At 44.5% G+C, this 15256-nt stretch overlaps 1 protein-coding gene and 1 pseudogene across 3 annotated transcripts in view; both read left to right on the top strand.

Moving 5' to 3' along the window:
* The window catches only part of CYTH1 (cytohesin 1), an 89897-nt gene that overhangs the window by 58847 nt on the left and 15794 nt on the right, over positions 1-15256 (top strand). For 2 of the 3 annotated variants that reach the window (XM_045526002.1, XM_045526001.1), the window contains exons 2-9: positions 4750-4832; positions 6208-6272; positions 9835-9901; positions 10225-10343; positions 10692-10772; positions 11609-11721; positions 12290-12438; positions 12879-12991. In XM_045526002.1, coding sequence (XP_045381958.1) covers positions 4750-4832; positions 6208-6272; positions 9835-9901; positions 10225-10343; positions 10692-10772; positions 11609-11721; positions 12290-12438; positions 12879-12991 — 790 coding nt within the window. Of the gene's footprint in view, positions 1-4606; positions 4661-4749; positions 4833-6207; positions 6273-9834; positions 9902-10224; positions 10344-10691; positions 10773-11608; positions 11722-12289; positions 12439-12878; positions 12992-15256 lie in introns of those variants that run through there. The other variant, XM_045526000.1, reaches the window with a different exon arrangement.
* LOC123621363 lies at positions 14328-14427 on the top strand (annotated as a pseudogene).

The raw sequence follows: 15256 nt of genomic DNA, 5'->3' as shown, positions 1-15256 counted from the left end.
TCTGATTTTAGATCTTCTGTTAGGCGCTGCCATATTCTTACATTGCTGGTTATTTTGTCAAAGATTACCTCCTGCCTTCCTCCCGTGATGGATGAGGGTACAACTCACATCATTCTGCCTATCCATGTTTGATAGTTTATTGCAATTATCACTTCCTATATTTGTACCTTTGAAACTTCCACAAGCATGTCTACTGCTCGGATTTCTTGTTCCATCAGCCTTGCCTGTGCCTCTGGTCTCCAGCGTCGTAGGAGGAAGCTGTGGGGACCCTGCTTGTCTCTCCACTTTGCCCCCACGTCCTTCACACTTCTGCCAGCTCTTCCTTTGCCATTAATAACAGGTAGCTTTTCTTCTCTAGCCTGGTTAGTCTTTGGGGCTTTGTGTACAGGTTGATTCTAAAAGTTGACCACCAGTAAACAGCACCGTGACAAGAATGTAAATGCTGCTCACCCCAGAGCCAGCAGCCCACTCAAAGGGAGCTGTTCCTAGGTGGCCCAGATGACACCGCACGTGGCTTGTTTCATACTTTCCATGGTTCCCTTTACTGTAGCTTTTCCTGTCTCCTGGTACTTTTTATCCTCTTGAGAGGAGAACGAATGATGCCCACTCATATCCCAAATATTTCTCAGGAGCTTTCTCCTTCGCTCCCTGGTTTCTTATCAATTTTGTTCTTTGTCGTGACATTCTTCTTGCAGCCCTTTGGCTTCCTGTTCTGACCCGGTCTGGTTTCCTTCTGTATGTCCAGGGTCTGTGTTTGTTATCCTCAGACTCCGGAGTCAGTCTCGGTCTTCGTGTTCACATCTTCTTCTTCCTGAAGTAGCTGCTTCGGAAGGGGTGCACGGGAGACCTTGTGTGTCTGACATGATTCTGTTTTACCCTCCTGCTTGACTGAGAATTCTAGGTTCAAGTCATTTTTGTTTAGAAGTTTGAAAGCTGCACCCCGCTGTCTTCAGTGCCCTGTGTCTGACACCAGCCAGAGTCTGCCTTCCGGGCAGTCTGATTAATCACCCCCCAACCCCCTTCCCCGTGCATGTTTTAGGAATTTCCTTACTCCTTGAACTTCTGGATTTTTCCTATGAATATTTCTCTGCAGAACTTAAAAAAAAAGTTTTATCAGACTGAATGAGTTGATGTTTTTGCTTGTTTTCAGTTTTGCTTATATTTTTCAAGTCTTGTCTTTTTGCCCTTGTTCTACAAGAATGCCTCAACTTTATCTTTTAATTCCTTATTGACTTTTTTATTTTGGAGGAATGCATAAGGGGCAAAAATACATTTAATTTGTGAGGATGTATTCCTTTTCTGTAATTGTCCCTTTTCCAGAGTTTCTATTCTTTTAAAGTTTTCTTTTGCTCCGTCATTGTCTCTGTTTGGTCCCGGGTGGGTTTTTCTGTTCCCTCTCGTTCTTTCTCCCTCATGCTGGAGGTGTGGTTGTCTCTGTAAGTGGAAGAATGAAGCAGAGGTGGCCCAGGTGGGAGCTCTGTGTGTGAACTGGGCTGTGTGGACAGGGAGGCTTGGCTTTGGGGCGAGCGGGCACCCACTTTGCAGGAGGGTACTCTCAGGTCTCCCAGTGTCAGAATACACAGGCTTCACCCTGGGCACCAGCTCCGCGCTCACTGCCTAGAAAATTGGTTCCGTTCTTTTGGTTTTGCCTGCGGGTATTTGTATTTTCAGAATCCTTAGTATGCTGGGCCCTGTGCTGGGTACCACAAACACAAGAGTGTGCGAGGCAGACAAGGTCCCTGCCCTCCTGGAGTTTACGTGCTGCAAGAAGGTATTAGCACTTAGCACTCTTCCTTTGCGTTCTCTGTCTGGGAGTTTGTTGGAGTCTCTTCCCATGGCCCCTCTCTGCATACTCTTTGATATTATAGGTTCATGGATTTTTTTATTCCTTTACTATTTTTAAAATAGTGGCTTGGAAGGTAGAGGACTGGCAGCACATTTGGAATTTATAGTACAGAAACTAGATTGTGACCTTCTGGAAAAATTGTCATCTGTGAATACTAACCTAGGATAATTGGGTGCTCAGATTCTGAAAAGAAAGCAACCACTGGGAGTTCCCAGTTCAGAATGATGGAAGTTGGTTTCTCAAGGTACACAGCCGTCTTGAGATAGGAGTTTTTTACATGGTGCCTGGTTTTTGTCAGCCTGGTTATAAGGACCTTGGATTTGGTCCTGCCTTTGCGTGGGCGGAGACTGCTGAGTAAGCCAGCTCTGTAGCTCCAAAATCAAACCCCCGACTGTTGAGCCCCCTCATGGAGTAGCTGTTTTAAAAAATGAACTGTTGCCTCAATTTCAAAACCATGTTATATTAGAATGAATATTTGTCTTCTAGAACCTCAGGAAAGTAGTTTCTTAAAGGGATCTTCTAGTCTTCATGGACTAGAAATTTTTCTGGTCTGTGAAGCCCAGAAACATTGTAATGATCTCCTTTAAGCATGCTTTTCTCTAGAGCGGGGTGTGTATTAGTAGAGTTCATGTTGTTTTTCAAAGTGGCTTTTGCCATAACTAGAGCTGACTTGTTATTTATCTTTCTCCTGAAGCAGGTAGGGTTTTTAAATTTTTTTCTTTATTTTTATTTTTGGGAAACTGCTTAGGCTGGGGATAAACTAGGGGAGATGAGAATCCTTGTAATGCTGACGGGTGCTGAGCTGGACACAGGAACAGGCATGGAGAGCAGGTGTGCGGGTGATGCTGTTTATGGCTCCACCCTGCCACACATCCCTGGGCATCACCCCCAGTTCTCAGGGGTGCAGTCTGAGGCCCACTCTTATGACCATGACCTGCGTCTATTGGAATCTTCAGAGTGACTATCTTTTCCAGCCTCTAAAGTAGAAGAGTGTTTTTCAAACTACAGGACTCAATGCATTAGGAAGTTTATGAAATCAGTTTAGTTGGACTACAGCCATTGCTAAGGAAACTAACAGGGAAATCACAGAAAATACCAGTGCAATTCACACGATGTATTATTCTTGATACTTTCGCATGTGGGGGAGATTGGGTTGTGATATAAAATGCATTTCTTATTGTGGATCTTGGAGAAGTTTAAAAGATACTTTTCTAGAGAAGGATGGGGAAAAGCTGGATAAAAAAGAAAAAAGCAGCTTTTCTAATGTAGCCAATGAACCCATTCTGTAGGCTTCACTGTGATCTGTTTCTAGTCTCTTTTATTGTCGTGATTTTTATGAAATATTTTGGGAAAAATAACTGCCCTTTGAATGTAGCAGATTAAGTTTTAATGCCACAAACATTGAAGTGTGTGTATCCTAACTGGCTCTCCAGCAGAGATGTTATTCCAACTCTGTGCTGTCCCGTAGAAATATAATATTAATATAAGCCACAAATGCAATTTTATTTCCTAGTAGCCCCTGTGAAATCAATTAAAATAGTATGTTTTATTTATCAAGTTACTGTCGCATCAATGTATAATCAATATAAAATATTATTTGAGTGATATTTTACTTGCTGTAGTAAGTGTGGTGTATATTTTATATGTACAGCACACATCAAACTGAGCAGTGACATTTCAAGTGCTCAATATCACAGGGGGCTTGTGGCTGCCATGTCATATCATACAATGCAGCTGTAATTCATTTAGGCACCTACTAGAAGGACAGGAGGACCTGTGTCCTGCCTTTCCCCTTGGGGGTGTGGGTGCCTTTCACTTTGCCACAGAGGGAACAGGAGCCACCCCTTTTGAGCTCCTGCTGAGCACCAGGCAGGGGTCCAGGCACTTTAATTACTCTATTTCCCTTTGTCCTCACAGCAGCCTTGTGCAGTGAGTGATGGTATGTCCACTTTATTGACGACAAAATGTGGCCCAAATAGGTTGAGCAACTTGTCCAAAGGGACCCAGTTTGGCATATGGTAGATTGGAGCTGGATTTGAACCTGGTTTGGCTGGTTCCAATGCTTGTCCTTCCCCTTGGTCCACATGGCTCCCACAGCACGCATGGAAGGGTCATCCAGGAGGGCGTCTCTCCGAGCCCCTGTTTGCATAGGTAAGGGGGATCGAGCCATTGGAGGACTGCAGAAGTATTTCATGGTGCAAACTGTGATCCGGGATCAAGTAGCTTTGTTGTGATGATAGGAACACATTCTGAAACATTACTCAAACCACATAGAAGGGTACAAAGCACAAAGGGAAAGTCCCGTAATCCCAGTCCCGTGAGTTAAGCACCCACTTAGGTTTGGTGATACCCTTTCACGTGTTTTTCTCTGTACATACAGTCTCTTTCCTCCAGCCCCTCCCAGAAATGGCACAGAACTATCCATGCTGCTTTGCAGCTTGCCACCCCTCCCCACTTCAGGGTGTCAGGACCGTCTTTCCACGTTGTCCAGCCCAGTGAGGTGGTGGTGTTCTTTTTCTAACCACCGGGCAGCTGAGGCCTAGAGCGATTGATTAAAAGTGGCCCCAGTTTTCCAGCTGGGGGGGAGGGAGACAGACGGGGAGGCAATCAGCTAATATTCATGCTCTTTCACTCACAGTTTAGCTTCCAGCGATCTTTTCTGTCTGGTTTTTCCTTCGAAGGGTTCCTCTGAGGAACAGAGCTTTTCTGTGTGATTTAAGGTCCTTCCTTCTTTAGAAAACCTGATGAGAGTTGGAGCCAGAACTTCGCCTGGCAGTTGCTCATTTCTGGACCTGGCTTCTAGCTTCTTTCTTGGTATCTTTCTCCTTTTGTGGTCTCTGGATTTTACTTTATTTTTGGTGAGATAAAAGCTTTCTTAGTAATGTTTCCCTCCATTTTTGTAGTTCCCAGTGACCTGACTGCCGAGGAGCGGCAAGAGCTGGAGAACATCCGACGACGCAAGCAGGAGCTGCTGGCCGACATTCAGGTGGGAGACGGCACAGTGGCTTTGCCAACGTAAAAACCACAGCGACAGTTCTGTTTGTGTAAAAATGTGTGCCTTACAGAGTGTCTTCTCACGACACTTGTCACCTGCTCTCACTGCAGCTCTGCACAGTGTGTAGTATTGATTGTCACCTTTGCTTTACAGGTGAGAAAATGGAATCTCAAAGGGGTTGGGTGGTTGGTAAAAGTTCAGCTGTCATTTGTCAGAGCTGGAGGGACCCTCAGGTCCCCTGTCTTCTGAGCAAAATTGTCACTGCTGTGTTTGCCATGCTGAGTGGAGAGCGAGTGAGGGGAGATGATGAGAACATGGGCTTCCTGGTCCTGGCTGTGCCACTTATTAGCAAATGGTTTGAGATAAGAGAGTTTTGGTTCTTTGAACTTCAGTTTCTTCATCTGTAAGATATGAACGAAAACTCCTGCTTCACAGTTGGTTGTAAGGATTAAATGAATTATTGTTTATAAAAGACATAGCATAATTTCTGGTCCCTAGATGTACTAGTCAGTGATAGCAATTTTGTTCATTTTCCAAGTTTCTTTCCATAACTGTCAAGCTTTGTAAGAAATGTCATAGAAGCCAATAATTGGATTATTTTAGCCCCGAGGCAGCAATTGATATTCTTCTAGAATTTTTTATAAACCATCGGGCTGGGGTGAGAGAGGGAACCCAGTTACCCCAAAGTGGCACAATGTGATGGGGAAAGACTTGACTTGCTCTGGTGTGAATCTGAGTGTATTTTCATAGTTTGCCCTGATTCTTTGGTTCCTATTTCCCTGGTCGATGCTGAGTAGTTCTCAGCTCAGGTCCCCTTTGCTGTGAGAATCCGTCTGTTCTGACCGAGGACCTGCTGCAATGGGAAGGGTGGTGTGGACAGACAGCCGCTTTGAGCAGACATTCCGTCTGCTGGCCACTTGGCGGCAGTGTTGGCCCGGCACAGCTGCTGCTGACTGCAGCCTGGGCTCCGCGTGGAAGAGTTTGTCCTGGGAGCCTCCATCACACTTGTGTTTAGGAAGCTGTGGATTTGTCCTGAAAGACTGTAATAAAGCAGCCATTTTCCAGTGGAACATGCATTTTTCACACAGCGTCTATGCCCATAACTTTCCTAGACTATAAATTCTTTGAGTTCAGGAGCTACATCTTGTTCTACCTTTATGGTTTCCGGAATGCTTAGTGTCTGGTGGGAGCTCAATAAATATTTGTTGAATAGATGAATTTTCCTAATTTACTTTCTTGGATTTTTTTGTTTGTCTTATCTCATTTTGCTTTTATTTTGTTTTTGGTTGGAGGGGGTTATGTGAGATTTCGTAAGCCTTAATTTGTATGTTCCTCTTCCGGTAACTCTGGACTGTCTGTTTTATAGAGGCTGAAGGATGAGATAGCAGAAGTAGCTAATGAAATTGAAAACCTGGGATCCACAGAAGAAAGGTGGGTCACCCTCCTGTCGGGTGGTTTTTGTGGTTGTGGCTTCTCAAAGTGCAGAAGCCTTAATTGTGCTGACCAGGCACGTGCAAGGAGAAAGTAAGTTTTATGTCTTTCTGTTCCTGACGAGCACGTTCACACCCATACTTTCTGCCTTCCAGCCTTCGTTGCTAGGACTCCCGATGTATGGACACTTTCTACATTGTTCCAGAGATTGAACTAAAGAACTTCTGGAGTCCCAGAAAGCTTTAAACTACCCTTAAATTTTTATGTGAATTACTCCCCTCTGTTGTCCACTGTGTTTGTATTTTAAAGTTTCTGGTTTTCCTTTGTGTAAAGGAAAAATTTTGATTAATTCTTCTAATACAATTTCAAAAGGCTGGAGTACACAGTTATGTCTGGGTATAATTGGGGACTTATTTGTGCCTCCCCTAATGCTTAAGGGAAGAGAATATAGAAATGAAATTATAGTGTAAAATGACAAGGCCCATTTGAATTTTTTATTTTAATTACATGAAATGTTAGTGACTTTGAGAGTTTAGTTTTGAATGGGGTTCCCAGACCGTTTTCTAACTGCTTAATGCAATAAATGTTTCCAGTTCACTCTATGTCTGTATTTTTCTAAGCCTAAGTCTCCCTGTCTGGCTTCATAAGACCATTCGGTTTGTTATCTTAGACTCCTGTGGGCAGTGCTGTTGGGGTTAGAGAAGCTGGGTGTCCACAGAAGGCAGCCAGGGCGTCACTGCCAGGCTCTATATTGTCCATTCGGTGTTTTGGGTTACAGCTTTCTAACTTTCCATTTAAACAGTCATAGTTTAAAAGAAATGGATGAAGTGGAGTTCATCAAAATTTAAAAATTCTGCTCTTATAAAAGATAACTGTTAAAAGAATGTATAGGCAGGCCACAGATTGGGAGAAAATATTAGTGATACATATTATGTATGCACACAGCTATCCTCAGCTAGTGAGTTTATGGAGACTGGTAGCTCCCCTCAGCTGCGTCTGGAGCTGGGAGTCAGGGAGTGGTAATAAGGTTATTATTATTTTTTTAATGTGGAACTCAAAATGGTTTTCCAGTATTGAAAGCCCCAAAAGGGGAGTTACTCTGCAGATCCCTGAGACTCCACATGGATAATTCTCGGATTCACGCGGATTTGTTCCTCAAACAGGTGTCACATTTATGCCAGCTTTTCCACAGGAGAGAGTCCATGTTTTTAATCAAAGACCTGATGCCAACATTTTCTAAAATGGCACTAAATACTCTTTAATCAAATACAAGTAATATGTTCACATACTGAAACATTTAAAACTTTCTGAAGTTTATACACGTTGGTTAACTAAGGTGGTATGAGAGCAGTAACATGGCTGTTTTGCTTTGGGGACCCTGCCAGGGGGACAGCCCTGTCTGGGGACTGGGGAAAGCCCCTAGAGAAGTGCCTGCCTCCGACCTAGAGCCACCAGGGTCTCCATGAGGGGAGGCGGAGAAGTGGACGGGCTGGCTGATGAAATTAGGGGACAGCTCTGGTGAGGCAATCACGCGGCAGAAACTGATTGGCAGAGGTCTGGGAGTGTACTTCCTGGTGGCCACAGGAAAGCTTTAGTTAGGGACCAAACTGAGGATTCTTAGACGTTTCACACCTTGCTTCTGGAGGTGCCTCTGGAGTTGCCACACCACTCTTACTGGAAGTCAGAAACAGGCTTCCCTTGTGGTATTTGTTTGGAAATACTGACCAAAGTAATCTTTCTGGATTTAGGAAAAAAGATCAGACAACCATTTAAATTAAATAGGAATTTGTAGATACCTAGTCATAACCCTTCATTTTAGCTGAAATTAAACTGTGCGTTCCCTCTGTGACTTTGTATTTTAAGGCAGCTGTTCACAGGGGATCCCTGATTATCTCACACCCTGAAGTTCTGATACCTCAAAACACTTAGGAACATCCCTGCCCCCCACTGTGGATTTAGCCAGAGAGGACCTTTGTTCCTCAAGGAATAACATTTTATAGTTCCATTTCTGAACAACTGTTTTGCTGTCTGAAATTATAAAATTACTATTGCCATTGATGGCAGTCTTTCCCAAATTTGGGTGCACGGCAGATTGCCACAGGAGGTTTTAAAACTTTAGATTCCTAGGCTCTGCCCCTTGAAGTTCTGAATGACCCAGCTGGTCCATTGCTACTCAGAGTCAACACGTGGGATCACATGAAATGTGCAGACACACAGGCCCTTTGCAGACGCAGAGTCAGAATCTGCCTCGACGAGGCCCCAGTTGACACGTACACATATGCGAGAACTGAGATTCTTCGTATCGGGCATGCTCCCAAGGCTGCCGGTGTGTGTGCCACACTTTGAGAAGCATGGTCTGTGAATCTGCGTTTTTCATTCTGATGCACAGTCGGGAAAACTGCTGGTCATTTGACACTTTCTTAAAAAGTTAAGTATATATGTACCATATGATCTAGCCGTGTCCACCCCTAGGTATTTCCCCAAGAGAAACCAAAACATGTCCACACAAAGACGTGTACATGATGCTGATAGCAACCTTATGCGTAGAAGCTCCAAACTGCAAACAGCCGAAATGCCCCTCACGTGGCGAGTGGACAAGCAGATGCGGCGTGTGCGTGCTGTGGAGTCGTGTTCAGCAGTGAGAGGGAGTGCGGTTCTGGCCAGGGGAGCCGTGAAACATTGTACTGAGCGAAAGAAGCTCAATATGAAAGTCCAGATATTTTATGATTCTGTTTATATGAAATGTCAGAATAGGCAGATCCGTGGTGATAGCAAATAGATGAGTAGTTGCCTGGGGGTGGAGTTGGGAGTGGGGATTAACTGTAAATGGGTGTGAGGAATTTTATTGGGGTGATGAAAATATTCAGAAACTGGATTATGGTGATGGTTGCACAGTTCAATAAGCTTGCTAAAATTATTCACATCTATACTTAAAATAGGTATATTATTTGACAAGTAAATTATACCATGATAAAGCTTTTTTAAAAAATCATGTTTGGCCGGGCATGGTGGCTCACGCCTGTAATCCTAGCACTCTGGGAGGCCGAGGCGGGTGGATTGCTCGAGGTCAGGAGTTCGAGACCAGCCTGAGCAAGAGCGAGACCCCATCTCTACTAAAAATAGAAAAATTATCTGGCCAACTAAAATATATATATATATAAAAAATTAGCCAGGCATGGTGGCGTATGCCTGTAGTCCCAGCTACTCGGGAGGCTGAGGCAGTAGGATCGCTTAAGCCCAGGAGTTTGAGGTTGCTGTGAGCTAGGCTGATGCCATGGCACTCACACTAGCCCGGGCAACAAAGCGAGACTCTGTCTCAAAAAAAAAAAAAAAATCATGTTTAAAAAGAAAACCACTGATCTGGGGTAGAAGGAGCACAAATGAGCGTGGAGCCAAGTCAGGGTTTCAGCTGACCTTTCATAGTTAGACCAACCTATTGCTTTCCTGGATAAATCTTTCAAAAATACCTGTAAATTAGTGGATGTGTGCGGGAATTATATTAGTCTTTCAAAACTTTCCAGTTGCCTGAAGTACTAAAATGGCTATGGTGGTTGTTTTACAGGAAAAACATGCAGAGGAACAAACAGGTAGCCATGGGCAGGAAAAAATTTAACATGGACCCTAAGAAGGTAAGTGAGAGGGAAGCGGCCACAGCCCGTAGTCTTTAGGATGGGTTTTCTGCAGTGCTCAGGTAGAACCCAAAGGTGCTTTTGTAAGTGTTACAGTTCGCACTGCATTGTGTGCAGCAAATGCCATGCAGTAGAGCCAGGCTTGTCTGGAGTTGCAAGCCCTGGCTCCTCAACTGTGACCCCTGACCCTTTGTGTCAGTGGGCAGGTATTTATGAGATGCTTGGTGTCCGGTGCTCCCACACCCACTCCTTCCTCTGCCTTTTCCCCTTCTCTCTGGCTGTCTAGGCCTAGCACCATTGGCGTATTTATTGTCCTTTTCTAGGGGATCCAGTTCTTAATAGAGAATGATCTGCTGAAGAACACGTGTGAAGACATCGCCCAGTTCTTGTACAAAGGCGAAGGGCTCAACAAGACAGCCATCGGGGACTACCTCGGGGAGAGGTGAGGCCCGCTAGAGGGGCTGGTCGTGGATGACATGCAGAAACCAGCTCCTAGTGCTCAGGTTCCTGGACAGGCAGCAGTAACCACGCTGGCATTGAGGGGAGCTGCCCTGGGGAATGGTGGTGGGTCTGTCTGGGGGGTGTGGGGACACCTTGCGTGGTTAGCCAGTAAACAGAGCTGGCCAGGCGTCTTGCTGACTGTGTGGGGGGGGCAGGGGGCTGTCTCGGTGGCCGCATGACGCCGGGACACAGCATGGGAGACACTGCCCAGCCAGGGATGGGGATGGGTCTTGGATTCTAAGTCGGTGTCTGACTCCTGCTTTCTCCATCTTTTGTCTTTTCTTGGTAGAGATGAGTTTAACATCCAGGTTCTTCATGCGTTTGTGGAGTTGCACGAGTTCACCGACCTTAACCTTGTCCAGGCGCTACGGTGAGTGTTCCCGGGCGAGCACCCGGGAAGGGGTAAGCACAGGCCTTTGTTGTGTGTGTCTCCTGGGTGGCGTTTTATTGAAATTATACCTTTGGGGACTATTTTGAATATCTTGACGTATTTTGAAGGAAAGCAGTCTATTGGCCTATGATAGATATGTCTTGAAAGCAGATTATGTCAAAAACTCTTCTTTGGGTCTTATATTTGAAGCTTCGGAAATTGATGAATACTTAAATTTTTCCCATCTTTAAGTTAGAAAATCCTTTAATTTCTTGCCCTACAATAAGTAGTAGTGAGTTTCATTTTAGAAAGAAAAAAGTAAACTTTTTTACTGTTACCTTGTGCTTCTTGAGAAACTGTCCTTCTGTGTTTTCACTGCTATAGGTGTAAATAGCATCTTTTGTGCTGCCATTTAGATGGATGAAATAATGCAGAATTAAACCTGTCGGCTATGAGGCTCCCTCTGACTTACAGGGATCAACTGTGAATGCTTTGATAAGGCATTCTTCTCTTTTCCTGCCACCCCATCTTGTTTTCTGGAAGTGGAGTTTGTTTAAGATGAGCATTATCTATATTTTAGTCCTGTGTAGTATTCTGAGAGCCATTCTTTTGAATTGGAAAATCTTAATTTTTGACTTTTTCCTAAGTACTTCACTTTTGATTAAGGTAGCAGTGACGTGGAGTGGTAAGTTTGCATTTGGTCAGAGTACCAGAAGGCTGCAGTCCGGCAGTTCTCCCTTTACTGGTTCCTGTTAAAAGTCATTGGCAGTTTCACGATCCACAGAGACATACATTGTTTCCCCAAGTCCTGGAACCCACCCTGTCTCACCACTCAGGCAGTTCCTGTGGAGCTTCCGGCTACCGGGGGAGGCGCAGAAGATCGACCGCATGATGGAGGCGTTCGCCCAGCGCTACTGTCAGTGCAATAACGGGGTCTTCCAGTCCACGGGTACGTGGGAGCACCCGTCCTGGCGTGCGATGGGCATTTACGCGGAATTCTTTTCTTGGCACTGGACAATTACTAAAAGGGCTGAAGATTCCTGGATTCATGTCTAGGAACATGAATTTAATGGTATTTCTAATAGTAAAAAGTTGGAAATAATCCAAAAGTGCAGCACTGAAGCACTTGGAATATAAGTCACGGTACCTCTGAACTGTGAAATACACAACTATTAAAAATCATGTTTTTATAAAGAATTTTTATTGACATGGGTAATTTGTATTTTCTTTTTTATACATTGTGTCATTTTTGAGATCTTCTACAGTGTACACGTCCTCCTTTTTCAATCTGAAAAATAAGTGTCTTCAAGTCTTGAATACTTGATGTACATCTTGTGCCTTGCTCCTTTCTGATAGCAGCATGCCCCGGGGTACCCACCTGCGTGGACTTGTCCCCTTCTTTTGAGAGCGTGGCTTCTTATTCCTGATTTCATCTGGCATTTCCTGTTCTTCTGGGTGGGATGTTTCTGATCTTCTGAACATACAAGGGCTCTCCTTTGCTTTTCTCTCGTCTCCAGACACTTGTTACGTCCTCTCCTTTGCCATCATCATGTTGAACACCAGCCTGCACAACCCCAATGTCAAAGATAAGCCCACAGTGGAGAGGTTCATCGCCATGAATCGAGGCATCAACGATGGGGGAGACCTGCCTGAGGAGCTGCTCCGGGTGAGCTCGGCCTTCGCTGGAGTCAAGAAAGTTCACTGGAACAGCATCTTCTTTTGTAGGAGAGGAGAAAGACATAGGATTTATCAAATGTCTCCTCTTTTAATTCCTTTAATTATGTGAATTTCATTAAGAAATTGGTAGTGAGGCCTAGGTAAGGAGTTAGGAAGGGGACAGGGGTTTGTAAATCTGAAAGTAAAGGCCTGAATAGAAGTCAAGCCACTTTCTTTTCTTTCCTAATTATCCAGTGGGCATCTTATTTATTTTGTCACTGAGAGCCGCCTGAAAGCAGAAACGGTCATGTTCTTCTAGTCTCAGTGCCTAGTAGGGTACGTGGCTTACTATGGGCACGTAATGAATGTCTGTGGAATGAATGAAGAGAAAGGGGAGGAAGAAAAGATATTCCCAGAATCAGAGACATGCAGTTTCCTCTTTTATCCCAGAATCTGTATGAGAGCATAAAAAATGAACCCTTTAAAATCCCAGAAGATGATGGGAATGACCTCACGCACACTTTCTTCAACCCCGACCGAGAAGGCTGGCTATTGAAACTCGGTAAGTGCTGTCTCTGGGTGAGGGCTCTTAAAGCAGGAACATGGGAAGAAAGGCACACATGTGCAGTGTGAGAAAGGGGGTGGCTTTCGGGGCCCTCTGGAGAGACTTTGGTAGCAGTTCCATTCTAACAAAGGTCCACCTCCAGAAAGGAAGTGACTTGCACAGTCAGCGCCCCCACAGGACTTGAAGACTATGGGGGGTAGACTTCAGTCCGCCACAAACAGTGCCCACGTGTTTGTGTGCTCCACGTTTCCAGTCTTGAGTCGACTGGCCCAGTTTTGTTTCAAGGTGGTTCCCTGGGGACCTGGTCCATTCTCTTCCCTGTCCCCTGACCCACAGGGAGGGTAGCCAACCTTGTCCATCTTTCTACTTGCGTCACCCAGACGTGTATCTGGCACTCCCGCCCCACCCCAGCGCATCATCACCGCCTTCTGCATCTGGCTCCCCACAGGCAGTTGCATGGCAAACCTAGAGCCGCCGGCTGCAGCGCAATCCACAGCACTCTTACTCATTCTCGGGCAGTGGTTTTTTTTTCCCCCGCTCCTTCCCAGTCCGAATCAGCCACATTAATGATTTTGTTCATTCAGAAAAGCTGAAAGTGTATTCCTCTTTCCTCTGCTAAAAGTGAGCTTGTGTTGCCGAGATTTGCGGTCATGCCTCGCCATGAAGGTGACAAAGTAAACAAAGGAAAAAAATTAGTAGGGTCTCTATACACATTCCTGCCCACATGTGATGATTTTAGTAATTGTTCCAGAACATAGAGGTCTAGGCCTTCTGGACATGATGTCCGTTTTTGGCCACTAAGAGAGTACTTTTCCTCTGCTTTCTCCTGCCTCGGCTTTGATGAGGTGGGGTCCGACATTAGCAGGGGGTGTTCCATTCGAATGACCTGCCTGTACCATCTCAATTACTTGCCACAGTGATTAGAAGTCATTACTCGCTTGGCCACTGACACATCTGGGAAGAATAAAATGGAATCTTTTATTTCTGACGAGTTCAGATAGCAGTAGGATTTATATTTCCTTTTAAAAGCATATCCCAAGTCCTTGAGCTTATACATAATGACTTAATTCATAAATTCCCCTTAAAGCACCACTTCACTGAGCGGAGCTTTAAATATCTCTTGAATTGGCCATCATTTCATATATCTTTAAGCCAGTAGAATCTTTGAAGTTAAGGCTCTAAAATTACTAACCCATAGGCAACCTTCTGCTCCACATTCTCATCGTCAAACGGATAGAGTTAAAAGGAAACCTATTAGAAATTTTTAAAGTGTGTCCAAGTTTGGATTTACTTCCCCCTCCAGTGAAATTTGTTTAAATGGTAATGCTAAGTGTTGGCTTTGACAGCCCAGATACTAAAATTAGAACAGTACAAAGATTATCTTGGTTCTTGCACCAGGATGACATGCAAATTCATGAGGCATCCCATATTTTTAAAAAGAAAAAAATTGACTAAATGTGGGACTCAGTTTTAGCTCATTGCATTACTTTTTCTAAAGGTCCACCAAACCCTTCTAAACTCTTAATACTGTGTTTTTATTGTAGCACTTAGAGTCACTCCTTTGTGTTTATGTGCTGCAGAAGGCAGGGCCTCCAGCCATCTGTAGTTGTGTGTATATGTCTGTGTATGCATATAGCCATAAGAATGTGTATTCTTGTGTATACACATACGTACATGTGTCTTCATGGGTATATGTGTGTGCATTCTTACACACACGTTAAAAAGTGACAGCCATCTAAGAAAAGACATTTAATTTCCCTGAAGTAATCTTTGCTTTCTTTGCTCCGGTTCTGGATATACCAATAAATGCTAGCTTTGTAAACACTGATTTGTGGCATCTTTGGGGCCAGGTTGTCAGTAGTGCCACAAACCTTGCCTTGACCAGGTGGGCTGCGGCACGTAAGATGTACTCTGGTTCCCGTGCCGGCCAGCAGCAGGGGGTCCTCTGCCCCACTGGTGTTTGTAGTTCAGCTCCCTCCCCAGCCAGACATGAATGTGACTGATACATTGCACTTTTAAGATTAAGGAATCGGGTTTGATTTCTTTGTTTTAATTTTCTTTTCTCCCTCATTTGTATGTTTCCATGATTTTGGCTCTCCTTTTCCTTGCCCCAAACTCCAGGAGGTATGTAACCCCTCACCCTGCTCGCGCTCTGCCCAGGCCACTGTCATTGCTGCAGCGTTTTCTTATTTTGTTATTTTTGGTTATTTTGTTTTTTAATTGCTGGTGATAGTGTTACTGCTGCTTCTAACTTAGCGCACAG

This window comes from Lemur catta, chromosome 15 (assembly GCF_020740605.2).
Source record: "Lemur catta isolate mLemCat1 chromosome 15, mLemCat1.pri, whole genome shotgun sequence".
Lineage (NCBI taxonomy): Eukaryota > Metazoa > Chordata > Mammalia > Primates > Lemuridae > Lemur > Lemur catta.
The sequence above is the reverse complement of the archived record's forward strand: the minus strand, read 5'-3'. Positions and strand labels throughout refer to the sequence as shown.